The 26579-nt window shown below is 39.4% G+C and overlaps 1 protein-coding gene across 1 annotated transcript; it reads left to right on the forward strand.

The window, feature by feature from the left end:
- The first annotated feature begins 11790 nt into the window (after window positions 1-11790).
- On the forward strand, window positions 11791-18096 carry spaca6 (sperm acrosome associated 6). The gene is made up of 9 exons (XM_008432370.2): window positions 11791-13018; window positions 13090-13176; window positions 13328-13399; window positions 13599-13622; window positions 15398-15475; window positions 15963-16066; window positions 16847-17003; window positions 17672-17861; window positions 17955-18096. Exons 1-9 carry the CDS (start codon window positions 12811-12813, stop codon window positions 18046-18048), a joined length of 1014 nt encoding a protein of 337 aa, XP_008430592.1. The 5' UTR covers window positions 11791-12810; the 3' UTR covers window positions 18049-18096.
- The last annotated feature ends 8483 nt before the right edge of the window (window positions 18097-26579 follow it).

Raw genomic sequence — 26579 nt, forward strand, 5'->3', positions numbered from 1 at the left:
GGGAAGGGCTGAGTGAATGAGCAGAGGGAGGAGGAAAAGTAGGGAGAAGGGGGGTGCAAGTTGAAAGGAAGTTGCAGACATGGATAGTCTTTTATGTTCCCAAAAAAACTGAGGAACGATGATGGAAGATATGAAGCTGGAAACAGTGGCCCCGGTGGCTCCTGCACCTATAAAATATCGTGAAGAATGAGACTTTGTTTGCAGTAAAGTGTCTCATTTTCACAAAATGTTAAACACATCAAGTAATTTTTTTTTTGCAATGTGGAATATTTCAGTCCAGGTTAGATGTGTATCTCAAGCTGGTTCAAATATCTGAACAGCATTGAAATACTCTTTTGTTTTATTCAGAAATAAATTAGATTATTCATAAATCTCAAATTGTGTTTAGGGTTTTGTAATCTATGTTAGGTTAGGTTTTTGGACCAGAGATGGTAAAATGCAGTCCAAATTCCTTATAAAACGGCAGAGCCACTCATTGTGCAGCTGTACTTTCTTGCAGTCGCCAATCTCTATTAACTGTACGTCACATAAAATAGCACAAAAATACAGGACAGCCAGCTGATGTGCTGCTGTCCTCACATTCTACGTAAAAGTATTGCGACAATGTGATTTTAGATTGACTGTGGAGCTTTTTTTTAATCTTCTCTCTCTCCTCTCTATAGTAACTTGAACACGGATTCCTTAAGTGCTAAGTGATCGTTTCAAATGGATCCGATGTAATGTGCTTGAATATTCACAAGTTCAATAGAATCTGTTTTTGCACTTCTGCTCCCAATACTGAAATTCTCTCGCTGGCATGTAGACAGCATATCATCTTGCCCCAGATATGTCTGAATCAGTGCTCAGAGTAACTTAACACTCCTGGCTTGTAGCTGTTGGAATGTACCACTCTGCTAGCCGTCCTGTAGTGAAAGCCCCACAATTACACATTCTGAGAGAAGAAAGAGAGAAGGAGAGAGAGAGAGAAAGCCAAAAAGGTTTGGGGGTTTTGAAATTCATCATCATTTTTGACACGGAGGGGAACTCTGCATCGACCATGAAGCAGAAGTCACCCAGATTAAGATGTCACAACTGACAGCAGAGCTGATGGCGATGACAGATGGCAGATGGTTTTTAACTCTCATGAAAATCTGTCAGCTATTTAGTGGAATCTGAGCTGTAGTTATTTAACAGAACTCAAAATGGCTGGTAGGTTTTATCTGGGAAGATTGATGTGAGCTTAATTAGCACCTTTCTGAGTGAAGATGTTTTGTAGACACCTGCGCTAAGGCCATGAAGCAGTGTTGCCTCTGGTTTTGCTCTGTTGCTGAGCCTAATGGCTCTCAAACCGGAAGACGTTAAATACGAAGGCAAGCTGAAGTTTGCTTAGTCACCAGTAGAGGGCACCAAATCCCAAGAAATGAAAGGAATGACTCAAGGTTGGAAAGTCTTTGTAGTACTCTCACCAGCTGTTTTGTGGACATAAAAAAAAAAACCTTTCAGGCTTGTGTCCTTGTGTAATTTTGATTATGTAAGTTGTCCTTTTTGTTTCACACAGGAAGGTTTGCAGGGAAAATGCAACACTCTTAAAGACTATTTGTACTTGTTTATGTTGTCATATCTGACAATCAAATTATTATTACAGAAGAAAACTTTTTCTATTATTGTTAGTTTTACTGGATTATTAATTTTATTACTTCTATTTTTATGTAATTTAAGCGATTTTTATTTTTAAAGAAAATGTTTTCCTTTAAAAAGGAATAACAGTAATAAATAATAATAGGAAAGCATTTCCCCTTTTATTACCTCTTTTGTTATTTTCTTTTTATTTATTAAAATGAATCATTTATTATTATTATTATTATTATTTCTTAAAATTCAACCCTGAAACACCCTGCAACCAATTCTTTGGCTTTGTCTGTGAATCTTCTTTTTTATTTTAGTGAAGTTTTCCTTTTGTTTTTTTAGAAAAATGGTAATAATACCTTTACGTTAGGATTGTTCAGCTTCAAAATGCACTAGATTAAATTGCTAGGAGGATGTCAACAATGTGGCAGCAGTGAAGGAAAAGCATGGAAGGACATGAGGTAATTGGTTGTCTGGAGGACGGGAGGCAGACAGGTGCAGAGTGTGTTCACAGACACCTACGTCCTGCTGTTGAAGATCTTGTCTGGAGAGCAGCTCTACAATCTGGGCTCTGCAGTGTGAGGTAGTTGGTTGTATGGTTTCGCATAATAAACAGCACGGAGATAACTGTACAACCTTCTAGCTTTCCCTGCGGAGTCACTTGTTACGACGGCCGGCGTACCCCCAGCAGAGAGGTAAGTATGTTTTGTTACTCTCCCACATCATCACTTTCCTGATGCTTCACATCAGGGCTTTCTGGGCTCTTACAGCTTTTATCCTCTCCAGGTTTAATAACGCAGAGTCCTTATGAAGTCTCCTCCCTGTGAGCTTGTGTGAGATTATGTGGGCAGCTACAGTATGTGTGGCAGCTGGACATATTTGCTGTTGGTGTGCAGTAATCAGTGGCTTCCACTGCAGCAGAAATACCAAGCACCACTGACAGTTCTCTCTCTCTCTCTTTTCCCTCACAGCAGACCTTTAGAAACGAGTAAAAGTTTGTAGGTATAGTAGTTATATGTTATCCCAGTTTCTTCTGTTACTTATACTTAAACTCATTCACTTTCAACTCTTCTGATTCTCACAGCTTCACTATTCTGCCTATTTCTGATTTAACCAAATCTGGCATTGCAATGCTTATGTGAATATTAATCCTGCTAATAATTTTAATTTTAAAAAGTCCAGTCACTTCCAGAACTACATCCTACATATAGCTTATTGCATTAAATAGGCAATAATAATCGTGAATGTTTCTGTAACTATGTGAGTTTCTCCAAGTAATTTAATTAAGTGTTAATGTTTCTCTCTTTTAAAGTTCATAGCGAACAAATTCTGAGTAGTTCATACATCGGTCGATACATGTGTAAAAATGACGTCTCATGCTCCCAGAACCACATATTCATAATTTGAACCCTATGAATCTTGTCATTGTCATCTTGAAATATACCTGCACTATAAAAAAAACAAACAAAAAAAACTGATGAAATAACCTGGTACTTTATTCTTTGGGTACAAAATGTTGATGAAGCTAGACCTGACCAACTGCAGCAATCCCAGATCATAGGACAGGGATTAGTGCTCTTCTCTAAATTGCATTATGAGGAAAGAACATTTTGTGAAAATACTGAAAGGCAGAAGTCACAAAGTTAAAGCTTGGGCACAATGGATCGTCCAGCTGGACCATGATGTTAAACATTCAGCTTAAGAGGAAAGAGAATGTTTCAAAGTGGCCATCAAAAGAGTCCTGATCTCAGTCCAACATAAAAATTTATGAGAAATGGTGAAGAGGCATCTGGAAAGGAAGTCAGCCGACTAACCTGAGTGAGTCACACTAGTCACTGAGTCAGGACGGATCGGCCTATTGAAAGCTTCTGGAAGGATACCCAAAATGTTTCACCCATCAATATGGTTCAAAAGGGCAATGTCTGTACATTTCTTCATTTTAAGAAAAGGAAAATAATAATTCTCCAAAACTATTCTCTCATTATTCCGTGATAAGTTTGGTAATCCTATCTGCCCCAAAACAGGAAAAGTTTAGTTTTGTTTAATGTCATACATTTTAAACACGGGATGTGACTGGCTTCAAGCTTCTTTAAGTGTTTCCATTTTCTTTTGACTTTATATTCAGACTCCTCAATACTCCTGGAAACAATATTAAGTTATCTTTCCACATTAACAACCTCTACACCAAAATATTGTCACACAAATACAGATTTTTTGAGTTTTTAACTGGCCAGTCACAGGTCCAGATCCTTCGAGATAAAATCTGCTCAAGTTGGTCATCAGTCAATTTCTGATTTTGACTTTTTTTTTTGTTTTTTTATAAAAGTTGCTTTAACACAGAGAAATCTGATTTTGTCTTTACCCCCTACGACTTGTCGTCATGAACTTTAAAAGATATCTCTCCCTTATCAAAGAGGAAAACCAAAGGCAGCTATCTACTGCAGGTAGTAATTAGGGATATAAAAGATTGCGAGAGCAGATAACACACTCAACACTCAACCATAAATTTTATGACTCATAGCGAGCAAACATAGCTGAAAATTAAAGGTCGTAAACCATCTGTCTGTGCGCTGCAGGACTTCCTGTTATCAGTGTGCTACTGTACTCCACGACTATCAGAGAAGTTCTGTTTGTCTTGCATTAAACACAAGTTACTGCTACTGTAATGTTATCACATCCACACCGTTGCTCTATTATCTTTTTATTACTCCGCCGCCTCCCCCTCAGCATCTCAGACTGGTGCTTCGAAACAGCAGCCATCTGCAGTGCGTTACAGCCGACTCTCCTCCCTGCCTGGAAGGGTAAAAAAAAAAAAAAAAAAAGAAAACGAGGGCATATATCTAAAATGTGCTGAGTCTGCATGGCTAGTTGTAGCGTTCTTTATAACCAGCATACAGGGCTGCTCTCCTGCCAGAACAGACAGCTGAACATCAGGCGAGTGCAAGGTGTTGGGCTGGAAAACTCCATCTTATTGTTTTCTACCCGCTGCCAGATCCGCTCGGCTTGTTTTGTTCTACAGATTGTGCACACTGTGCATATGTGCGAGCAGATTTCATGCAATCACTCTCCCAAATAAAACGCCAGCGGCTTCCTAATAGAAGCCGCCAACGAAGTTCCTTGAAGCGCCTGCACATGCAGAACCTCGCACTCTCGAGATTCCTGCCATTCCAGTCAACGGGAACAGTTGTGAGATAAGCAGCAGCACGGCAATAATAAGCGCCGTGCAAAAGCCTCTCGGGAACGCAACAGCGAACTGGAGCGTCCCGGTCCTGAGACAGATGAGGCAGACACCATCCCAGACTGGTGATGTCATCCCCGTGGAGCATTCCCAGTGCTTTGTGTCTCAGTGGCACTGCAGAGTACAGCCGCAGGCGCGCACACACACACCTGTCTGTGACATTCGGCTTTTGTCACTCAGGTTCGATGGCTGCTTGAGCCAAACAGGGCTGCTGCTTCCTCCCTCTGCCTTGCAGCAAAATGGCGCCCCAGACAGCCTGCGTCTTGGAGAGAGGTGCTCCATTGTGACCAGGAGGACCAGCAACACCTGCGCACTCCAGTCCACAAACAAAACAGATCGCCTGTATGTGCTGTAAATATACAGGAGTTTGTCTTGTGGCAATAAAGCAGGGAGCAAATAAGAGGATATGTGCATCGGGAGCACATGCAGAGAAAACACACACCGTGGCAGATACTGCAAACACACTCAGACTGTTGTTTCTATGCAAATGTAAGTGCAATGGCTTTTACAGTACGACTGCAGAGATTAAAAATGCTCTTCAAAGGGTTTTATTGCATCAGAGCGGTGAATAAGACAACTGTTCGCAGCGGGATTAAAGCAGGAAATACCGCTAAATTAGCAAGTGCTAACATACAGGCAAGCATGAATTATAATTATTCAGTAGGTAAAGCAGGGAGGAGCTGTTCTTATTCCATCACGCTGATAGGCCTGATCTCTTCCAAAGTTATTCAAATTACAACTTCAAACTTTGATAACTGTGAAGTGAAAGGAAAATTATACATATGGCGTGTTTGCATTCAGCACCTTGAGTGAAAACGTTGCTAAACTCTAGAATCAGTTTTGGCTGCAAGCTTTTTGAGTTATGTCTCTACCAGGTTTCAGATATCAGTGTTACAAGTTTTCCCATATATTGCAAACTGTATTTAGGTCCAGATTTTGAGTGGGACACTCAAGCACATTGACATGCTTGGGATTTTATTTAGGCAAAGCTCTAGCTGTAAATTTCGTGTATTCTGGCCTGAAATGTGTTGCAGAACTTCTTCTAGGTTTTATTTATCCATATTTCTAGAATCGTCTTTGCTTTCTGAGGAACAGCAGCTCCCACAGCATGATGCTACTTCCATCATGTTTCACAGTGCGGACAGGGCGTTCTTCCTCATATCATTTGACAAGAGAGCCTTTGTCCACATGTTTGCTGTGTCCCGTTTGTGGCTTATGGCAAACTTTAAACAAGTTAACTTTCTATGAACGCTAACTAAAGCCGCACAATCTCTACCATCTCTGATTTACACTCTTCTTGTCCGTCCTGCTGACAGGTCTTTGTCCAAATAGTGCATTATTTTGTCTACTCTTTCCAGTTTCAGATGATGGATTGAACAGTGATGTATGAGATGTTCAAAGCTTGAAGGTTTTATAAGCTAACCCTCCTTTAAACATCTGTATCCTTGGCCCTGATGTGTTCTTTGATCTCCATTATGTTATTTGTTCACTTGTGTTCACTGGTGTGTGTGTGGTGTGTGTGTGTGTGTGCGTGCGTGTGTGTGTGTGTGTGTGTGTGCGTGCTCATGTTAAATTACACACAGGTGACTGGCTTATATTTGCTTCTTCAGTGACGTTTGTAGACAGCTGGTTTGCTGGATTTTATTCAGACGTATTAAAATAAAGATGTGAAAGCAAAACCATTCAACTCCATTTCAGCTTTTTAGGTGGAAACATATAGATAAATCTTTTTCCTTCCACTTCACAATTATGTTGTATTTTGCTTAAGCCCACTGCATGTAAATCAATAAAGTAGATGGAAGATTGTTTGCAACAGAACAAGTAAAACTATAAGGAAATGTACACGCTTCCAAGGCAATGCACATAGTTCTATATATTTCTTTGATATCTACAAAGGAGTAACATTATTAAGCGCATTCATATGAACAAATTAAAATCGTACAATATTTAATCGCCTTCATTAGCTTGAGAGCTACCAATGCTCCGTCGAGTCAGAGGTCATGCCTTTTCCCGTTTCGAGACAAAGCCTTCACCAGCTCCGCCTAATTCGCTCTGAAAGTGAAAGACATCGGCGGTGCACTCCGTCATACAACACGGTCAGAACACTTTAGGGCCATTAATGATGCTTACCCATCAGCTGTAGTGTTTACGCTCCAGCTCGCCCAACAGACAGCCAATCAGTGACTCTAAATTAGATTTACTTTCATTTCTGAATCCCCCCTCGGGGATGTATGATTCTGTTATCCAACAAACACAACGGCAAGCTCTCCGTCCGCGCCAATATTGGAATCAAACCGCCTTTGGACATGAGCTCAGATTGAGCAGCGAGTATTAGAAACATTAAATATTCAAAAAAAAAAAAAAAAAAAAGTGTTGCAATTTCTTTGTGGGTGAATGCAACACAAAGGGAGGCTGCGCGCGCAGGGCTTGGTAAAAAAAAGTCACAGGCCTTCTTGGACAGGATTTATTGTATTTCGTCTCCCCTCTGATGACAAGCGGTGTGATTAAGACACATTTTCTAATTGGCAGAGCTTCCAGTGATGGGTTTATTTAATGTGTTTGATGTCACTCCAGCAGCAATTTGCCGCGGCGCTCGAGCTGCACCATAAATCCCGTAATCAATTTGATGACGGTGTGATTGGTGTACACATGGAAAGGAGGCAGTAATGTCAGCCTCTCAGGTTCATGAGACTCCCGGGCTTCATATTTTCTCTCAATTCACATCCTATTAGAGAGTCTGACCCTCCCCCTCCATTCTCACTCTGTGCTGTAGCTTCTCCGCTCATCCCCACTACCCCTCCCTCCCCCTCTCCTCCACACACACAAAATGTTCCCCTCTTTCGTAGTCACACACATGCAAGCGCACACACATGGACTCGATGCACTCTCTTTCCATCTCTCGCACTTTTACAAACACAGCTCAAAGACTGGAGTGTGTCTGGCTCGGCGTGTGTGCTTTCTGGGGCTTCTGGGGGGTGGGAGGGCGGAGGGCTGCAGAGACGTGAGAGGAGTTGGAAGGATGGTGACTAGAGAGAGTGAGGAAGAGGGAGAAAGAAAGGAAGGCACATGTGTGTTTTCACGAGCACACAACTGAGCAGGCTCCCCTCCACCACGTCACCCCCACCCTCTTTCTCTCTCTTTTTAATTTTTTCCCCCCGGTTTGCAGCCAGGCGCGTTCGGTGACAACAGCCCTGCAGAGACAAAGGGTGAAGCGCTGCGTAGATGTTGTCAGGTAGGTAGAAAGCAGAATACTGGAATCAATACTATTGTCTGTAACCTACCTGCTGCTGGGCTCCCTGTCTGGCCCCGGCAGAGACCATCAAGGGGAGAGGGAGGGAGGGATGGAGGGAGAGAGAGAGAGAGAGAGGGAGGGAGCGGAGAGGAGAAGCAGAATCACTCTGGCTGGGAGAGAAAGGAAAAGAAGAGGCTGACTCTGAGGTGAATACCTGTTTTATTTGCTTTATACATTCCCACCCAGCAAGTTAATGCAGATTCATCCATTTCACCTGCAACTTATTTCACAACTCATGCACATAAAGCCACTGGCAGTAATTAAATAAATCATGTTATTGACAATGCATGATTATATTCACGCTTGTAAGTGGATGCATGTGGGGTTTGCTTACAATATGCAGCCTTTGTGAGTAATTACGGCGCGTCCGTGCTGCTGGCGGCGGGGTCATGTCTGTTCTGAGCTTACTTTGCACCTTTCTCAAAAACAAATCGCTGTATGTTAATAAAACATAATTAACACTGTAAAAATGGCAGCTGTCACTGTTCAGAGTGCAAAAGGTGTGCATGCAGTCATTGCAGAAACTTTGAGCTTCTGCATGTTAATGTTTGTGCTTTCTGTTTCCTTTGATGAAATGAATCGCCACTGTTTTTAAAAAGCAGCGAAAAGCATCAGCACTGCAGTTGTGACAAATGTCTCCTGTCCACGGTGGTCCGACATGCAGCTGCCGGGCTACTCACGTGCAACGTTAACAAAGGCAGCATGCGAAATCACATCTTTGCACTCCCAAATCTTGGCCTGCACGCTTGTGAGGTAAAACTGTTTAATAAAGCATAGCTGTCATGCACAGCAGCTTGATTTGATGCTGAATATGGCGCTGCTAAGTTCAACTTCTTTTTGCGTGTGTTTGTGTAAAATGCAAAAACAAATGCATGATTAAAAAAAAAAAAAGCTTGGTTGCACGACAGATTTGTCACAAAAAGCACAGATTTCACTGGCTTTTTTTTTTCCCACGTTTGAACATATGCTGTCTTCAGCATGTGCTTCTGCCTGTCTGCCAGTGGGTGGCATCACCTTCAAATGTTTCTACGCCATGAACTGTCTTTCTTTCATCAATGAAAACTGACGCAATAATTTTCATACGGCACAAAAAGTCACTATGATACTCGTTTTTTGTTGTCTGTTTTTACAGGGGAATATCCGACTTTGACTGGGCCTATTTTACTTATCTGTAGATTTATGTGAACTGATGGTTCTCTGTTTTAGAGATTCGTCTTTCAAAGCATCTTAGGATGCATGCATTTAGACCCCATGTCTTTAAATGTATTTATTGAAAATGCAGCTATCATGTTTCCAAAGTCGTATAACAGTCGACACATGTAAAGGTTAATTTAAGTTTAAAATTTGGTTCATTTTATATCTTTTAAACATGTACGTCCTGTAGTTATGATGATTAATGTAGTTTTTTTGTTGTTGTTGTCTTAACCTGCACTTTATTTGATAATGTTTTGTACATTTTGAACAGCTTCCTGAGTTCAGAAAACCAAACCGACAGTTGCGTTCACTCAATAAATCATGCTCCAGATGCCCGTGACATTTACCAACACTTTAAAGTTAATTGTTTCTCTTTAATTAATTTCTTTGCAGTGGATTTAATTGATTCATTACAGAGATTATTTGTCCCCTGCTTTGAAAAATGGGCTCCACATCTGCTGTTGCTGAAATGCAAAACAAATGATCAGCGTGGCAGAGTTAATGTCGGTGTTTATGCAGCAGTTGTGCTTTAATTGAACCATTTGGGCTCATTTCTGATCCGCAGCGGAGCAGGAGACCGGGCCGGTGCCGCAGCAGAATCCAAATGTCAGATGAGGTCATGTCTTTGTCTCGGCGCTGCAGCTCTGCGGTTTCCATTAACACGTTTGATTTCGCCGCCGGGCTTTTCTGCGCAATGTAAGCTGCTGTCGTTCTCAACCTCTCGGTGTGTTTTCATTTTACAGTATGCCCCTCTGTCCCTGAGACCCTTAACCTGTGAGGTCAAAGCAGGTCACAGGTGAGGTCCTCGGGAACAGGGCTGCATTCAGTTTCAACGTTTAGCAAAATTTCAAAAATACTTGACGCTTTAATCGCGTTTCCTCCGCTCCATGAAGAGTCGTCTGTTTCAGCCCAAAGGAAGTGTCAGACATTGCAGCATCATCACAGCTTGTGTAATATTACATCAAAGCTGCATGACTGCTCGGATTGTTTTAGCGCCTGTCATGGTACAAATCAAGACTTTTCGGTCGGTGCAAGAAGAGGACAACCATCTCCTGCAGCCCTCTCAGGGGGCCAACCCTATTGGCTGCCTTTGTGCTATCGCCTCTTATCGGGGGCCAATAAGAAGACAGCCGAGGGTTGTGACCCCGTCATACATGTCAACTCTGGAGAAGAAGTCTAAGTTTTTCTTCAAGATGGAGAAGTATTCTTTTTTTCTTTGTGTTTTAATAAAACATCAACTAAAGGTGTTACCTTTGTGCCTATGAGTTATTTACACAACATTTCATCTTGTCAAGGGAAACTAATATGAACGTTGAAATTTACCACATGTAGAGATTTCCCTCTGTCGACTCTGCGATCAGGAGGTAACACATTTTCTTTCCTTTTCATTAAGTGCATCAAAACTAAGTAGTGCTGGAGCCTTGGCGATGTGTGAGTGGTACACACCTCTGTTGAAATGCAACATCTTTCTGATGTAAAAATAAAACTATGACAAATCATTGCATTGCATATTTTCCAAATGTTTGGACATTTCCTCTACAATTTAACTGAAAATGAAACAAATCCATTAGAAGGAAATAAAATAAAAAGTTGACAAAACTTAGTTGCAGAAGTGTGCTAGCTGATGAGCTAAAGACTTTAAGCATTTTTTGTAGTAATTTTAGCTTTCAGACTATCAGTATGCTACATCTTGACAGCATTTTGCCACTCTGCCTTTTAAAAAAAATCACCCAACTTTATCAGATCCACATACCTGTTTTAATAAACCTTTACGTTTTCTGTCAGATTTGGTTTTTAACTTTGGCTAAGTCCATCCAAAAATTACATTTTTTGTTTATTTTGACCTCTATTTGGAGTCTGTAACGCTGAAAGACTAAAGCTTACTAAGTTATCTGAAGATTCTAGGTATAAACTCGTGGTAATTTTACACACTTTCTCAAAAATGTTAGCTCCATCTGAAGAAGAGCAACTCCAGATCACGGTTCTGCCTCCATTATGTTTTATTGTAGCTGTTGTGTTCTTCTGATTATGTTCTTTGTTGTTTTTCCTTCATCAAATTTACCTTTTGATATTGTAGCTCAAACTTTAATGCTGCTTTCATTCGACCATCAGAAGCTTTTAGAAACCTCTAGCAAGTTTGGCCGTCTTCTTTAGAAGTTTTGTTATCATTTTAGAGTCCGACTTGTGAGTTCAGACACATGGAAAACGTTTCCCCCTCCAGAGTAAAACCAGAGTCGGAACTTACAGTTTTTGGCTTTGATTGAGATTCTGAAAAATCTAGTTTTTTTCCATTCGTTCCCATTGACGCATTGCAACTAGAAAATTAGAAATGTTCTTCTTTTCTTTTGAGAAAACTCACAATAATGAGAACGAGCCGCATGCCAGACACAAGCCTACAGGCACGGCCAGAAAGGCGCACACACACACACACACACACACACACACACACACACACACACACACACACACACACACACACACACACACACACACACACACACTCCAGTTTATTTGGAATTTTCCGTGTTCAGCCATCTGACTAACAATCGGACTTTGGCGGTCCTGGAGAACACTCTTGCCTGATATTGATTGGCCTGTCTGCGCTGAGACAGATGAATGCATTAGTACCCAGCTCACCCTGCCACTGGAAATATATTAAGTTCATGTATTAGGCACCCTGTCTGGTTGCCATGGAGATGCACCAGGAGCGAGGGATCGGGGAGAAGAAGGATGGGGGAGTGTAGGGATGAGGAGACGAGTGGGGGATACAGGATGCGATGAGGCAGTTGAGTTGATTTGTAGTCCTACTCCCTCTTCGTTTATTTCTGTCTGTCACTCGAGCGTCCGCTCTTACCTCCGTCCCCTCCTCTCCCTTTGTCTCATGACTTCAGTTTCTTTTCGCTTGAAAAAAAAAACTGTCTGAACTTTTATCAGGAAAAACATTACATTTTCACCTCATCAATTAATTTTGTTCCTCTTTTGTTCTTCATTTCCCCCTTCTGACTGGCTCCCGACTCGCCATCTGTCAATTTCTACGGCTGTCTCGTTTACTGAAAATTAAATGAAATTCTAATTTTACTTGAATTTTCTTGCCAATCTTCCTTCTTGCTTTGTCCTGACACATACCTAGCCGTTTAACTCCCCTTTTATCTGCCCCTCTCCCCTCATCTGCGCCACCTCCCTCCTCGGCTCACGCCATCTCTGTGCTCTGCAGTAAAACTGGTGCATTGAGGCAGCAGGAAATGAGGAATAGAGACAATAGAATGGAGGAAATACAGGAGATACTGTCTGCTCTCAGACCCAAACACAAACCCCTCAAGCTCATAGACAATCAGATGTATGTAAAATTTGTCTTTAAGGCTCTCAAGTTGTTCTTGTAACCTGAAGAATTATAATTTCTTCACATGTTGTCACCGTGGAAGCTGGATTTGAAGAAAAACAAAAAATTGTGCTCAGTTTGGAGCTCCTGCTAAAAATATGCATGGCTGTTTTGTGGCTCGCAAGTGTTAGTTTGCTGATTTGCCCCTCTCTGAGCTGTTATGTCTGCTTTATCAAGCCGCAAGTCAGTGGTCGGCTGTGTACGGGCTTCATTGTGGAAGAAACGTACGTCAACAGCGTGGACGAATGCTTCAGGATGCTGGAACGCATATTCGATACGAATGAGGCAGTGATGGAGGCTGGAAGAGCGGGTAGGGGGCAAGCGGTCTATTTGTCTTTTAATTCCAGCAAAGCAAAGAGGTGATGTGTTTCCCCTCTGCAGCTGGAGGTTTAGAAGGCAAGCTGAAGGAGATCCTAGAAGCAGAGATCTTACCCATAGCGAGAGACTTTCAGGCAAAGCGCATTATGGGTAACTACAACACCTCCTCCAGTAGACAGCGAATGAGTTGTTAAGCGAGGTCCGGAAATTAGACGTTTCCGAAATGATGCCCTGAGGCACTGGATTCACCTAGATGTTTTGAGACAAATATCTCCTGTCTTCCTTCTCCTCCGTCTACTAGACTCTATGTATGAAAGCAGGTTGCAGAAAGCAGCAGACAATTTCATTGCAGCTGCCTCCAAACTGCCTAGAGGTGAGACATGGGCTCTTACACTTTTCCTTCATCTCTTCATCTAAACTAAGGCACACGTTGAATTATCACCACTCCCTCTGATCTCTCTGTGATAATCTAGTTATGTCAATGCAGCCTTTAAAACACTGTGGAAGCCAAATCGCATGTGCAAAAAATCTAATCATGTGATGAAGAAAACCTTTCATTTTTTCCCCCACAGATACTCAGTGTATACCTCCATGTGGTGAGTGCCAACCTGTTTATACAATATCTTTAAAATAGAATGCAAAATGACAGTGCAATTCAAAATACATACAATTTTGTCATGCAACAACTACAAGCCAGCACAAAGTCGTGCAGAGAAAGTAAAAGGATTCATTAACTGCATCCAGAAGAACAAGGTCAATAAAGTTATTGAGAAGTTTAGGTTTTAAAAATATCCCAAGCTTTGAAGGTCTCACTGCACACTTTTTCTTCCATCATTTGAAAATGGAAAACGAATTGCACAACAGTAAACAAAACATGGTCGTCCAGCTTGGCTAGCAGGAGAGCGTTACAAAGTGATGTAACCAAGAGCCTTAACTGGAGGAGCAGCAAAGACGCAAAGCTTCACATTTCTTTAAAGTTCAAATATTAATTTTCAACTCTGAAAGAGCAGCAAGACAGTTGATGTTAAGCCAAAAGACTAAACATTTTCTCTCTGCAATGTGCCACGAGCAAACATGCTTTAGATGAAATGTAAAAACTAACAATCTGAGCTCAGCACCTCCTCTGTGAAACATTGAGGCAGATACAAATGGATGGTACACTCTCCAGGTTTATATTTTTAATAAAAAATGAAAACCATCAATCATTTTCCTCCTAGTTTATAATTACACACTATTTTGAGTCGATCTGTCATTAAAAAGTTGAGGATCACAACAAATAACCCCGTACTAAAAACACTTAGTGTTTCAATAATTCAAACACTCTGTGCATTAATATAAATTAATACGCAGAGTGGAAACTGTCTTGAAACCATTGCAGAAGCGAACGTCCCTGGTCCTCCTTATCTCCACTCAAGATACAAGATTGACTGCTTTGCAAACTGCAGCCAATAGCGTGTCAAGCCCAGATATTTCAGCTCTCCAGGCTGCATTAAGTTTAGATATTCTTCATGACAAAACCCACACACAGGTGAATTATCCGGAAATAGGTCAGTTGTGTGTTTACAGTTCAAATATTAATTTGAGGGGTGTCAGGCCTTTTCCCTCTCACACGTTCACATTTTATCCAAAATGCTGCCACATAATGGATTTTTGGAAATGTTAAAAGTTTTTTCTTAATCAGTTGTTGTCAATCTTTTTTTTTTTTTTTTTTTTTTGTTATGTAAGATGAAGCTATAACAGCCAATCAGGGAGAGACCAAGACCAAAAGTAGACATCTACCCTCTGAAACCAACTCCACTGGTACAGGTGTTTTAGGGGTTCATGTGAATATTATCTGATGAACCTTTAAATTTAAATGGCTATGATAGGAAGCTGTTTCTGATCAGTGATCTTCCTTAGTAAAAGAACAAATAGGACAGTGAAAAAAATAATGAAACTGCAATTACCTAAACAACAGTAGTATTTTTGCTTTACCATCACATCAAAGATTAAGTTCAACTGAAAAATTATTTGATATATTGTACTCTTAGAATATCAAGCAGTAATATCACTGGTGGCACATGGCTTCCTTCTCCCATTTCCTCTGTAAATTATAATTAATTTAGTGTAAATAACAACCCAATGCAGTGATTATAGGGTCATAACTCTTTTTTGTGATTTGCATAAACCTCTTTGATGTTTCTCAGATTTGAAGTGTTTTAAGACGGTGGAAGTTCACTTTTCTTCCTGACCTCTCTCATACATTCGCTTCAGGGAATCTGGATTTATCCAAAATAAAGACGTCAAGTGACTTATCTCCCGCAGGTTTAAGATATCACCTGCTCATAACCGATTAATTTTGCCTCCTTTAATGCTAGTTCCATGCTTCCAGGTTTTCAGAACATAGATGCTGCGTACAACTGTGAAACCTGCCAGTACGACTCCTGCTTATTCCCCCTCGACTGTCCAGGTGAGAACGTAATTCACTGCCCGACAGATTTTGTTACATCACAGCTAAAGAAGATGTGCTAATCCAGACTTGACAGATCCTTAAATAACTATATTTTCCCCTTCATAAATCCTGATCCCTGAAATGCTCTGTGTTTGATCCTTCAAATGCTCTTAGCTAAAAAGTCAGGATTTGAAAATGAGACAGTGGAAAGGTTTTATTTCCACACATTATATCTTTTTTGCACAGAGCCCTCGAGGTTCTCTTTAAGTCGATGACTTCTTTATGCGGGGTGACAGCCGACTCCCACACACGGCGGTGTTCGTATCACCCCTGTACAGCTCAGCCAATGTTTAGCATATCATCACTTTTGCTGCACTCCTCTGAGACTAGGCTTAAGTATTATCATTAAGGAAGACTCAGACTGCAAGTGCTGCCCTCTGTGAATGTTATCTGTGTGCGTGTGTCTCTGTCTGTGTGCTTGTGGGTGGCTATATGTTTATTTCAGTTGAAGAAATTGAAGTAATGGAGGGTAGAGGGATCGAAATGCGCTGCGATGTGCCATTCGACCTGCCAAATGATATTGAGGCGGTCTGGAGGATTGCAGAGCAGGTACACTCAAACTACAGTGATCTGTGTATGTCCAGACCCTCAGAGGATTAGCTCAACATCTTCTATGTGATCATTACGTAAAATTATAAGTAGATACTTCTAGGAACAGGTTTTTGCAAAGCCCAAAATACCACAATACCACAAACAGATTGAAAGTAAAGTTTAAGGTAATATTTTAATTTTAGCAACATATTTGTTTCTAACTCAAAATAATAATTGCACATTTTTGCAAAGATCTGGAATAAGGCAGTACTTATAGATAAAATAATCAATCAAAGGGGACCAATTTATGCAAAACATAACTTTAAAAACATGCTTAATAACTAGAAGAAATTGCAAAATTGTTCACAAGATGCACATATGAGTATTAAAATAATCAAGAAGAGATTTAAAAACTCATTGAAGCCAGAATATAATTGGAAGGCAAAATACAAATTGTGAAAAAAAATAACAAATAAGCACAGATGAAACAAAAAAAACTTTAGCAAAATTATTATTTTTTTAATTGAGCATCATAGTTGATCTTTAATAAAACTAAAAGGTGTGTGGGAATCTGCTGCCGCTGATAATAGGAGTAATTTCACTTTCATGTTGTTTTCCGTACGGATCTCCAGCTAAAACTGATTTAACTGTAAAGCGTTTCCATTTTTTCAGTTTACTTGAATTATGTCTGAAGCAGATTGTTGACTTCGGCCTACAAATGTTACAAACTCTTTACTGAAGATCTTTCTGCAGTCTGAATCATCTCCTATAGATAAACAGCTGTATCTTCCTCCACAGTTCAAAACGCAGGAAACGGAGCACTTTAAGGAGGTGACTGCAGGACCCGACAGGGTTTACTTCATTTCATCAACTAGCACTCAGCATACGGGCACCTACCAGTGTGAGATTTTCTCAGGCATTCGATCAATTGTCAGGCTTTACTTCTACGTCACAGGTAACAGGATGTGCCAGATGTTAAGTGACAAAATAGAAACTGAGGCTTTTATGTTAAATGGGGGACATGTGACTGTTTAAAGAAAAGTTATTTAGGTTAATATAGATTTCATCCCTGTTTAGATCATGTAAAATAATAAAGAAATATTAGTGCAGAATATGACACACAGCATTTTGCTGAAGTTTTAAATACTTTTCTAATAAAGTTATTCTGATCAGTAGTTGGACTTAATATTATCATCAATTGTCTGTTTATTCATTATAAATGTGTTCAAATGGAAGACAAAAGAAGAACAACTCTACATCAGATGAATGGCATGTAAAGCTACCTCTTTATGAAATGAGAAAGAATCTAAAATAGATATGACATGGAACCAGAATCATGTTGGATTTGCTACAATTTGTGCTAAAAGCGCTTTGTCAATCACTTCTTGGTGCTTAAATATCACTTTTTAGTTCTGAGCTAAAATAGTCACCTGGAAATAATTAATTGAGATTTAAAGAAAATGTTTTATCCACCTTCAGAAAGTCTACAGACATAAACAGTAGGAACATTTTCACAAATTATTGGAAAGCCTGGCTCCTTAGATCCAAAATGTTCATTTTATCTACAACTTGAAAATTGGAAATCCAATTTTGCATATCTTTCTGCGTCTCTGTGTCTTTAAGTGACCCCCCAGCCTGTGGAAGGCCACACAGCGCTGCAGGGGATATTTGACCTGTCTCTGCTCCCAAGAGGGCAGTTACTCACCGCGCCTGGTGCTGCTGGTGCTGCTCCTCACTTCTTCCTTCACCTCCTCCTGTTTCTTCTCACCACCTGTTTAGCCTCTTCACTGCTGCTGCTGTTCGTCTCCCTGGGGTGAAGACAAAGCTTTTATTTGGACAATATGAGACATTGGCAACAATCGGCACCTGTCCATTTATTAGTCATATTGTATCTTTGTCATTCCAGGTTCCTGTACTGGTTGTCGGTATCGGAGGTAGACCATCCTGTAGCAGATTCGGATGAAGAAGATTATTTCGGTGTTTCAATGTTAGCAATATGAAAAGGAGCGGCTTTTATTAAAAACGTACATAAAGTACTGGCTATTCTGTGAAGCATTATGTCATACTTGGATGTAAACGCATGTGTAACTCTTCTCACCACTAGAGGTCAGGATACACATTTTTATTAGAATAATTGACAATGGCTTTCTATATGCATAAATCATTAAAATTAGCTGTTTTAATAAAATTGCAACAAATTTTAGTGCATAACATATGTGTCTTTGTGAAAGTATAGCTCAGTTTATGCGTATTTAAATCTACTTTTTAAACTCCTATGCCATCTAATAAATACAATCAGAAACAGTTTATTTAAATATAATTAAAACATCAACAAAATGGTAGATTTACCTTTTTTAATACCTGGATTAAATCTTAAACTTTTGCTTGCTCTCCTATCATGTGCAGTGACAAAATCTGAGGTCACATTTTTCCACTGATTACATCTTTAATGGCCTTGTTTATTTTTGTTCACTTAACTTTCCCCCTATTTTGATATATTTCAACTATAATAAGCTTTATTGAAATGCATGTGAAAGAAAATGATATATTTTCCTTTATCAAAGATAGTTTGGCTGGTCAGAGTTGATAGGAAAATGTATGGAGTTAAATACTTTAACATGCTGTCCTGGAAAACAGCATGTTAAAGCTACTAATGAGATAAGACTAAATCAGTGGAAGATCCACCTTCCAGCAATAAAACAAACACTAAATATACAGCCAGAGATACAGTGGAGTGGTTTAAATCAGTACAGCACGCTCGTGGGTTGGAACGGCCTTGATGTTTGCAGACATTTCTAATCTGATTTGATTGAGCAGAAGTTGTTTTGCAAAGAAGAATAGAGAAAACCTTCAGTCTCTCAATGAACACAACTGGTAGACATGTCCCGAAAGACTTTCAGCTGAAAGGTGTCTTTAAAAGGTATTCACCAAGTATTCAATCACACAGGCTGAATACAAATGCTGCAATTTTCAGATAGTTATTTGTAAAAAAAAAAAAAAAAAAGAAAGAGAAAGAAAGAAAGAAAGAAAGAAAGAAAGAAAGAAAGAAAGAAAGAAAGAAAGAAAGAAAGAAAGAAAGAAAGAAAAAACTTTCAAATTGTGTTATCACTTTTCATCCATCTTATAATTAAGTGCCACTGCTGAAGTCTGCTGTTGCAATGTAACAAAATCTGAATATATATTTTTGCAAGGCCCGGTATCTTTTCCTATTTGTTACTCATTGGTTGTGCATGTTTGTTCGGCCATGACGTTTGTATTTGCTATCCTAAAATGTTGTTTTCATTGTTTTACTTATCAGATCAGACTTACAGATCACCAATGTAAGTCAAGGACCCAAAACAGATAGAGGCACTGAATGACATGTGATAACATACATGAGAGCGTGGGAAAAAGACAAGATGCTACTAGATAAAGTGCAACAACAAAATGCATAAAAAAGTTACTGAGATGGAAGTAAAAGTACGTAATGGATGAAAGCTGTTGTCATGGAACGACTTCATAACCAGACAGAAATTTTAATTGAACAGGGAGGAACAAATTTCACTCACTCAGTGAAGTGTGTTGTCCTGAAGTGTGCGGCCTGGTTTGCTTCTGGATACGTTCTGTGCTAAAATGATAAGGTATTTTACATGTTCCACCAGTAAAAGAGCGATTTGATACTGTAACCTAAAGACCACCAGGGGGCAGCAAAACACAGCTTGTCTTATAGTCTACTCAATAAACAGCAGTCACACATTTTGGAGCTTTCTACACTTAGCTTGAATTCATCTTTGAACTTTGTGATGACATTAGTTTCATGTCACATCAAGACTGTGACCCTGACATGGTGTGCTGTGGTGGCGCAGGGGTTAAGCACAACCCACATATGCAGGCCTTAGTCCTCGATGTGGCAGCCACAGGTTCGATTCCTAACCTGGCGACCTTTGCCGCATGTCTTCCCCTTCTCTCATTCCCACTTTCCTGTCAATTAACTATCAAAGAAAGGCCACTACAGCCAAAAAAACAGACTGTGACCCTGAGATGATCTGGTTTCTAAAGACAACAACCTTAAAACAAATCTGAAAAAGGAGAAGTATTTCAAATTGCAAAACTGATAATTTCCTAAAAGAAATATGACAATTCAGTCATTTGCGTAGACATTTTCTGCAACAATTAATCACTCAAAACTGCTCAGCACAGAACTGCTGAAGTGCAGGTTCTGTGTCCCAAGACCTTGTCAGAGGTTGATGAGATGGACGTGTACGTGTGATCAGCCTAAGATCTCAATTCCGAAAAAAAAAACATTCAGGAAACAATTAGGAATAAATTGTACTAAATTATTTGATTGTTTAAAGTCCTTACACTTGAATCTGTCTCATTTTGGGCAAAAAGTTTCCGATTTCTACCATGTATCATGGAAACACAATTTATTTCTTGTGAGTTATGGCAACAAAACATCTTCAATTTACAATGGAGTCCCAGCCATCAGGTGCTTGAAACAGTATCAGTCATTTATGTCATGAGGTTAGGCGAGGGCGTTAAGTCGGGATATTTACAGTAGGGCTGGGTCACTGGATCATAGGGAAAAGCCAGGACCAATCCTCAAAACAAGAAAATATTATACAACCACGTGAACGGAGGAAAATACCACCCTGGTATTGATGAACCTCCTATCTATAACTTGTGAAAATCTCCAAACAAAATAACTCTATAACACTTAAAAAGTATTTACTGTATCATTGTATCTTCCAAGAAAACAGACAATTTTTAAATAAATATATTGTTTTTTTCATCTGCCAAAATAATAATAAAAAAAAATTTCACTTTCTTTAACCTCTTTGAAAATGCCCTTTCTCCTCATTTCAGCTAAACATCCCTGAAAGTCATTTTGACTGCTTTTGCTGGTGTATTTTTCAGGCACCGATTTTCCTCACAAGAGCTAAGAAAGTTACCTTGGTTTGTCAAGTTTCAGTTTCAAAATGTTATTTGTTGAGAAATGCTTAGTGTGGCTGTCAAAAGCAGCATTTCAGGCACTGTTTTAATGTCATTCTGCTTTTTAATAGCTGTTATTAAAATCTCCCTTTATTTTAAGTGCAGATGTATTTTTCACAGCCATACTTTAGTACTTTATTCTGTCATAGCATTCACATGACCACAGAGATGGTTACTAACCTTTATTAATTTAGTACCAATTTCAAAAATTAAATACTGGTAAGAGTTGTTTCACTGCACCCTACTTTTATCAAAACTTTTTCTTGGGTAATATTATTAAATATCGCTACTTGCTTGAGTTTCTGAATACTTTATCCTCTTTGAGTCACTTTACTGAATGAAGGACAACCCCGTTTTTAGCAAAAATGCACCGGACACAATAGTTTAGCTAAAGTGAAACCTCTTTTTAAATAATATTTTCTAGCCTGTTATGCTGCAATACTGATCTTATTATCTTCTACAGAGCCATTGGTGAAACTTCAATCCCTGAAACAGCAAGCCCCAAATATTTTTCATATTTTAACAATTAATAAACTGTCTGTTTATTGTTAAAACTAGGGAAATATGCTAATGCTCTTACAAATCACGCGCGAGTGAGTGATTTCGGCATGTGATTAATGAAGGTGTATGTCGCGACCTGCACCTTCAGCAAACATTTAATTCATTTGTAATTGGACTTTGTTAAAACATTACCTGGATAAAGTTTGGCGGCTCATTGGCTCCCGCTCTCCTTGGAGGAAGTCTGCCTGCCTGCCGGGTGGATGTTCCTGTGACTCACCGGCATGTGCGGAGCAGGAGGGCGACGGGGTCTGCAAGGCCGTAACTAAGCTTTTTAGGGACCTAAGATTGTATTGATAATTATATATCCTTGGTCAATTATTATTTGATTCCAATGAAATAGAAGACATCTGGACAAGCAAGCGATTTGTTTTTATGAGTATCTGGGGAGGCACTCCTCCCTTGCCCCTGGTTGATTCTTCAACAACTTGATTTTTTTCCCCCTTTAAATCATGTATTATGACAAAAATATTTTTAGTCCTGGACACAATAGGTGGAGTGAATTCTTGACAAAACCCATTTCCACATCCTGTAGACGAACATTGTGTTTCACCCATTCACAAGACGTACATCCAATGGAAAAACACGAGGAAGTCTCTAAAAACCAAATGTTGTGTTTAAAATTTCTCTCAGTTAGTGAGGCTCACTGTAGTAAAAAGCTGCATTATTGATAAGCCTGCAGCAACATGTGCAGTCACAGTTGATGTGCAATCAACGTTTATACCATTTGGTATAAAAGCTGATTAATAGCGCCAACAAAACGAGAATTTACTGAAGTAACTCAGTTCACTAAGTGAAACACGTTAAAGTTGACTGATTAATTACACGCAGACTAATGTTTTCAAGCCTTTAAATCTGTTTATGATGATGATTATGATACAATATGCTTTTGAATCTGACAGAAAATGTCATTGCATATTCAATAAATATTCTAATTTATTGAATAAATAAATGTATTGAATATTTATTTCAATAAATTAGAAATAAATATTCTAATTTATTGAATATGACCGCACCTACTGTTGAAATTATCTGATAAAATAAAGATATGATGACAAATGTCAGTTTACTAAAGTGTTTCATTATGTAACAACTATGTACAGCAGTAAAGTTTTTTTAGCTAATATGCCTACAGTTTAACCTTATGAAAGTAGATAAAGATTTTTAAGAGGCTACATTTGCCATTAAAATGCTCTTTCTCAAACCGTGTAAAAATAATATCTGCAGCAGGAGTGATGACTGTTTACACAGGATAGATGGACACATCAGGTCCTGTATTTTTCTGAAGAGCCCAGAACTTTCTTTCTTTCTGCAAGGCAACACTGCCACTGTGCAGCCTCAGCCTATCAGCATTACGTGGTATTTTTAAAAAAAGCATGAGAATACAGAAGGTCAAATAATCTTGCTTGTTGAGAGGCCTGATAGTAATAGATTTATGATTGCAATATAAGTCCCCATGGACAGCACACCTGGAGCTCCTCATGCAATGGACTGGTTCGTCACAGGGCAAACATAGACACACAGCGCAGCCGCGCCTGCATTCTCAATTATAAAGTCAACCTAAAGGACCTAAGGTATGCAACTGGAGTACCTGGAGGAAGCTATGCAGGTATATCAGTGACTTTGAAAATCCTTGGAAAAGTCTCAGCTTTCTGTTTTCTCTTTTTCAGAGCTTAAGACTAAAGTTTTATTTTAAATTTGAGCCGCCTGTATGTGCGGATTGTCCTAAGTCCTAGATAAAAAACGAGCACACTCACACCGGTTCTTGCTGCAGTGAGTATGAACATCTCCTTGGTGGAAAACACACACGATGTGAGCACAGAGTAGGATCCGCGGGGCCTTATAAAGCTCTCCTGGAGATCCTAAAAATAGTCAGACGTGACTCAAAGCTTTTCATTTAGCAAGCAGAAAGTCGTAGTGTTTCCACTGGACCGTCTGCTTGCCAGGGCAACTGATCCTTGTGACGAAACAGACCGGAAATATAGGAAGTGTGGGTGTGATTTTTCTTCCCCACATGTTATGTTAGTCATGGTGGGTGGATGCTCATTTAGCTTGGATATTTTTTACGTCAGAATATTGAGGATTTTGTTCCTGGGGATTCCGAAGCGCTTCCCTCTTCCACCTTAATGCTGCTTGCCCACCCCTGAGCTTTGGAGTCAAAAAAACTCCTCTAAAATGTCTCATTGTTGATAAAGCCATAAATCTCTGTTTTCTTTAAGAATATTCTATTGATACAAGAGGTGTTTTTTCCCTAAGCTGCTTGAGAGTTTTGTTTATCTTCAGATTTGCGCATAAGGCTGACGTTAATAAACTCTTAATAATGTTCACCATATTATTAAGTGTGTAAATAATTGGGTTTCTTTATTGCCTGAAGTACTTTTTCTCTTTAACTTCACCAGACCCTCTTCTAATACAATACGGTAAAATTAGTTAGCATTTTCTTGCATTTCACAGCTCTGATATGAATAAATAATTAAATATGTAGTGTTTTATCTTTGAGAAAAAATGTTGGTTGTTACCTCTTTCAATAGTCAAATACGTCCAATACTGGGAGGGGCCACCTTTAAAGGATCTGCTGCTCTCCAGATAACACAGCTCAGCTTTCAGGATCTATTGGACTCCCTGATTTGATGGGTCAGGCTTATTCTGGCAAGTGGGCAGAAATATGCAGCAGTTCTTTGCAATAAAATGTGAAATATTCCTAATTAGCAATGCTGTTTTTTCCTGCTTCATTTATTGTGGCGTGTCGCTGTCCCTCAATCCCATATATATACAGTATATATATATATATATATATATATATTTGATAGTGGGTTTTGTTTAAGCACTAAAGTTTTCCACGCTGCTCCTCAAAGGTGTTAATTTCGCTCATGATTGCAGTTTCCAAAGAATGAACATAAAATGTAGCCCTTTAATAATCCCTTACAGATGCCCTAATGATTCTCTAATTATAGTGACATTCCACAACTCCACAACTTTTTCCTCTGGGATTCCTTGTAGTGACTTCATGCTATTTGGGAAAAGCTGCGCCCTCTAAATAAAGCTGGTCTGTTTCTTTAAACTATGTCTTTTACATAGTTTCCAGTAAACGAATCCTGCTTTAACAGTATGACTCTTCACTCTGCAGTCGACCCACATAGACCATGCCTGTAGATTATGCTCCATATGACAGGCTGCAAGCCAAAAATCACAGAGTGATCGAACAGGGTTCAGATTTCTTGATTCATTCACTTCTTACGCACTGAATGAGTGTCCCAAACTTTCTCTCAGCTCCTCTACTCTCAAGTTTCTTTCCCTTGCTCCTTTAGGTACATTTTACTTTTATATAATGCTGGAAAAGTAGAAAACAAATAAAAAGTACAGCAAAAAAATTATGTGGAAAATACTCTTTTGGAAATACTAGACAAATGCCACACCCAGAAAACATTGTTTTACTGTCTTGCTGTAAGAAAGTTAAGTCGCCCGATCTACCAGAAGTGTTTCTTTCTTCTTTTGTGCACACCATCTTATAACAGCATCTGGAAGGGATTATAAAGTCAATGTAGCAGACATGTTTGCGGAAAGTGTTGTCATCCTCAGAAATGATCCAAGAGGCTCTCACAGCTCTCGCAGATTGAAGGAGGAAAGGTCAGGGCAACCAGCTGAACAGCGCTAATGGAATGGGACTGATAAAAGTGTGGGACTCCAGATAACCCCACGTGGTTGTTGAGGTTTTGCATCAGACCAGGCAGCTGACGTAGGGAGCCCCAGACAGACAGGGTGGGAGAGAGCAAGTTAACTTCAAACAGAAGACGGGAAGTGATTCTTTGCTTTGTCATATAATTAGTTTGCTCCAAACTTCTCCTCCCTTTCTGCTTTTCCTTACTCATAATGGGTTTAAACGTACATAAAGTCTGAGAGCGTTGAAATTCAGTTGGACTAAAAGATGGTAAAAAGCACCAAACTCCAACTGCTCTTGTGAAATCTGATGAGTAATGTTATTGCTAAAGTTGAGAAAAAACTACTTCTCATTTGGGAAAAAATTTTTTAAAAATCTAGCTGACCAAAAAGCTTGTTTTTTGGTCAGCTAGACCCTGACTGTGACCTCTGATGGAGGTCAGGAGTCAATTTGACGGTAAGTAAAATGTGTCCTGAAATGACAGGACAGATTTTATGAAGGTTCTCGGTAAAGTCTTCCTCAGTGTCCATGATGCAAGTTTAAAATTTTATCTTTTTTTTAATTCCAGTTTTCAGTTTATTCCAGTTTTTTATTCCAGTTGTTCTAAACATTTTAAGTGGAGGGAAGTTGAGGCATCTTTCTAATTTCTTGCAACCATTTCCTGACGTATAAAGATCAACACATACAGTTGCATACACCATTTTTCTTCAATATCTGAAGTTAAATCAGAACAAACTTGTATTGTTTTAGGTTAGTTAGAATTTCCAAAACTATTTAGATTTGCTACACGCCACAATAATGATGAAAAAAAATATGAGAGTCGAGATTTATCTAATTATTCCTTCAAAATCAGAAATGTACATAAATTTATTGACTGCATGGCAGGGGTCGGACCTTTTGGGTTTCCTTCCACAAGCGTCTCACCACAGTTTGCTGTAGTGCTGGTCCTTTCTTCCTGACAGATCCGGCATAGCCGAGTCAGGTTTGTAGGCCGCTTCGTTCGCGCTCTCTATTTCAGATCCACCCACAAATTCTCCGTTGAGTTTAGAGCTTTGTGATGCTCGTGAAAAGCATTTACTTTGTTCTTAAACCACTTTACAACCACTTTAGCGGTATACTTAAGGCCATTATCCATTAATAAGACCAATTTGCACTTTAACCTCCAGGCTGCTGTCTTTGCTTCACTGTTTCCATATAATGTTCTTTCCTCATGATGTCATCTATTTAATTAACTGCACCAATTCCTCCTGCAGCACCACAACATAACGCTTGTTCATGTTGTTTCTCATCTGAGAGTACTTGGAATGTATTTACAGATTTTACTTTAATTTTTATCATTTGGAT

Source organism: Poecilia reticulata, linkage group LG16 (genome assembly GCF_000633615.1).
Source record: "Poecilia reticulata strain Guanapo linkage group LG16, Guppy_female_1.0+MT, whole genome shotgun sequence".
Taxonomy (NCBI): domain Eukaryota; kingdom Metazoa; phylum Chordata; class Actinopteri; order Cyprinodontiformes; family Poeciliidae; genus Poecilia; species Poecilia reticulata.

Bases quoted from the DNA above. Each gene is read 5' to 3' on its own strand.
- spaca6 (XM_008432370.2), top strand. From the start codon at position 12,811: ATGGCTGTTTTGTGGCTCGCAAGTGTTAGTTTGCTGATTTGCCCCTCT. The intron at 13,400-13,598 runs GTGAGACATGGG...TTTCCCCCACAG, and splicing joins TGCCTCCAAACTGCCTAGAG to ATACTCAGTGTATACCTCCA. The intron at 15,476-15,962 runs GTGAGAACGTAA...TGTTTATTTCAG, and splicing joins ATTCCCCCTCGACTGTCCAG to TTGAAGAAATTGAAGTAATG.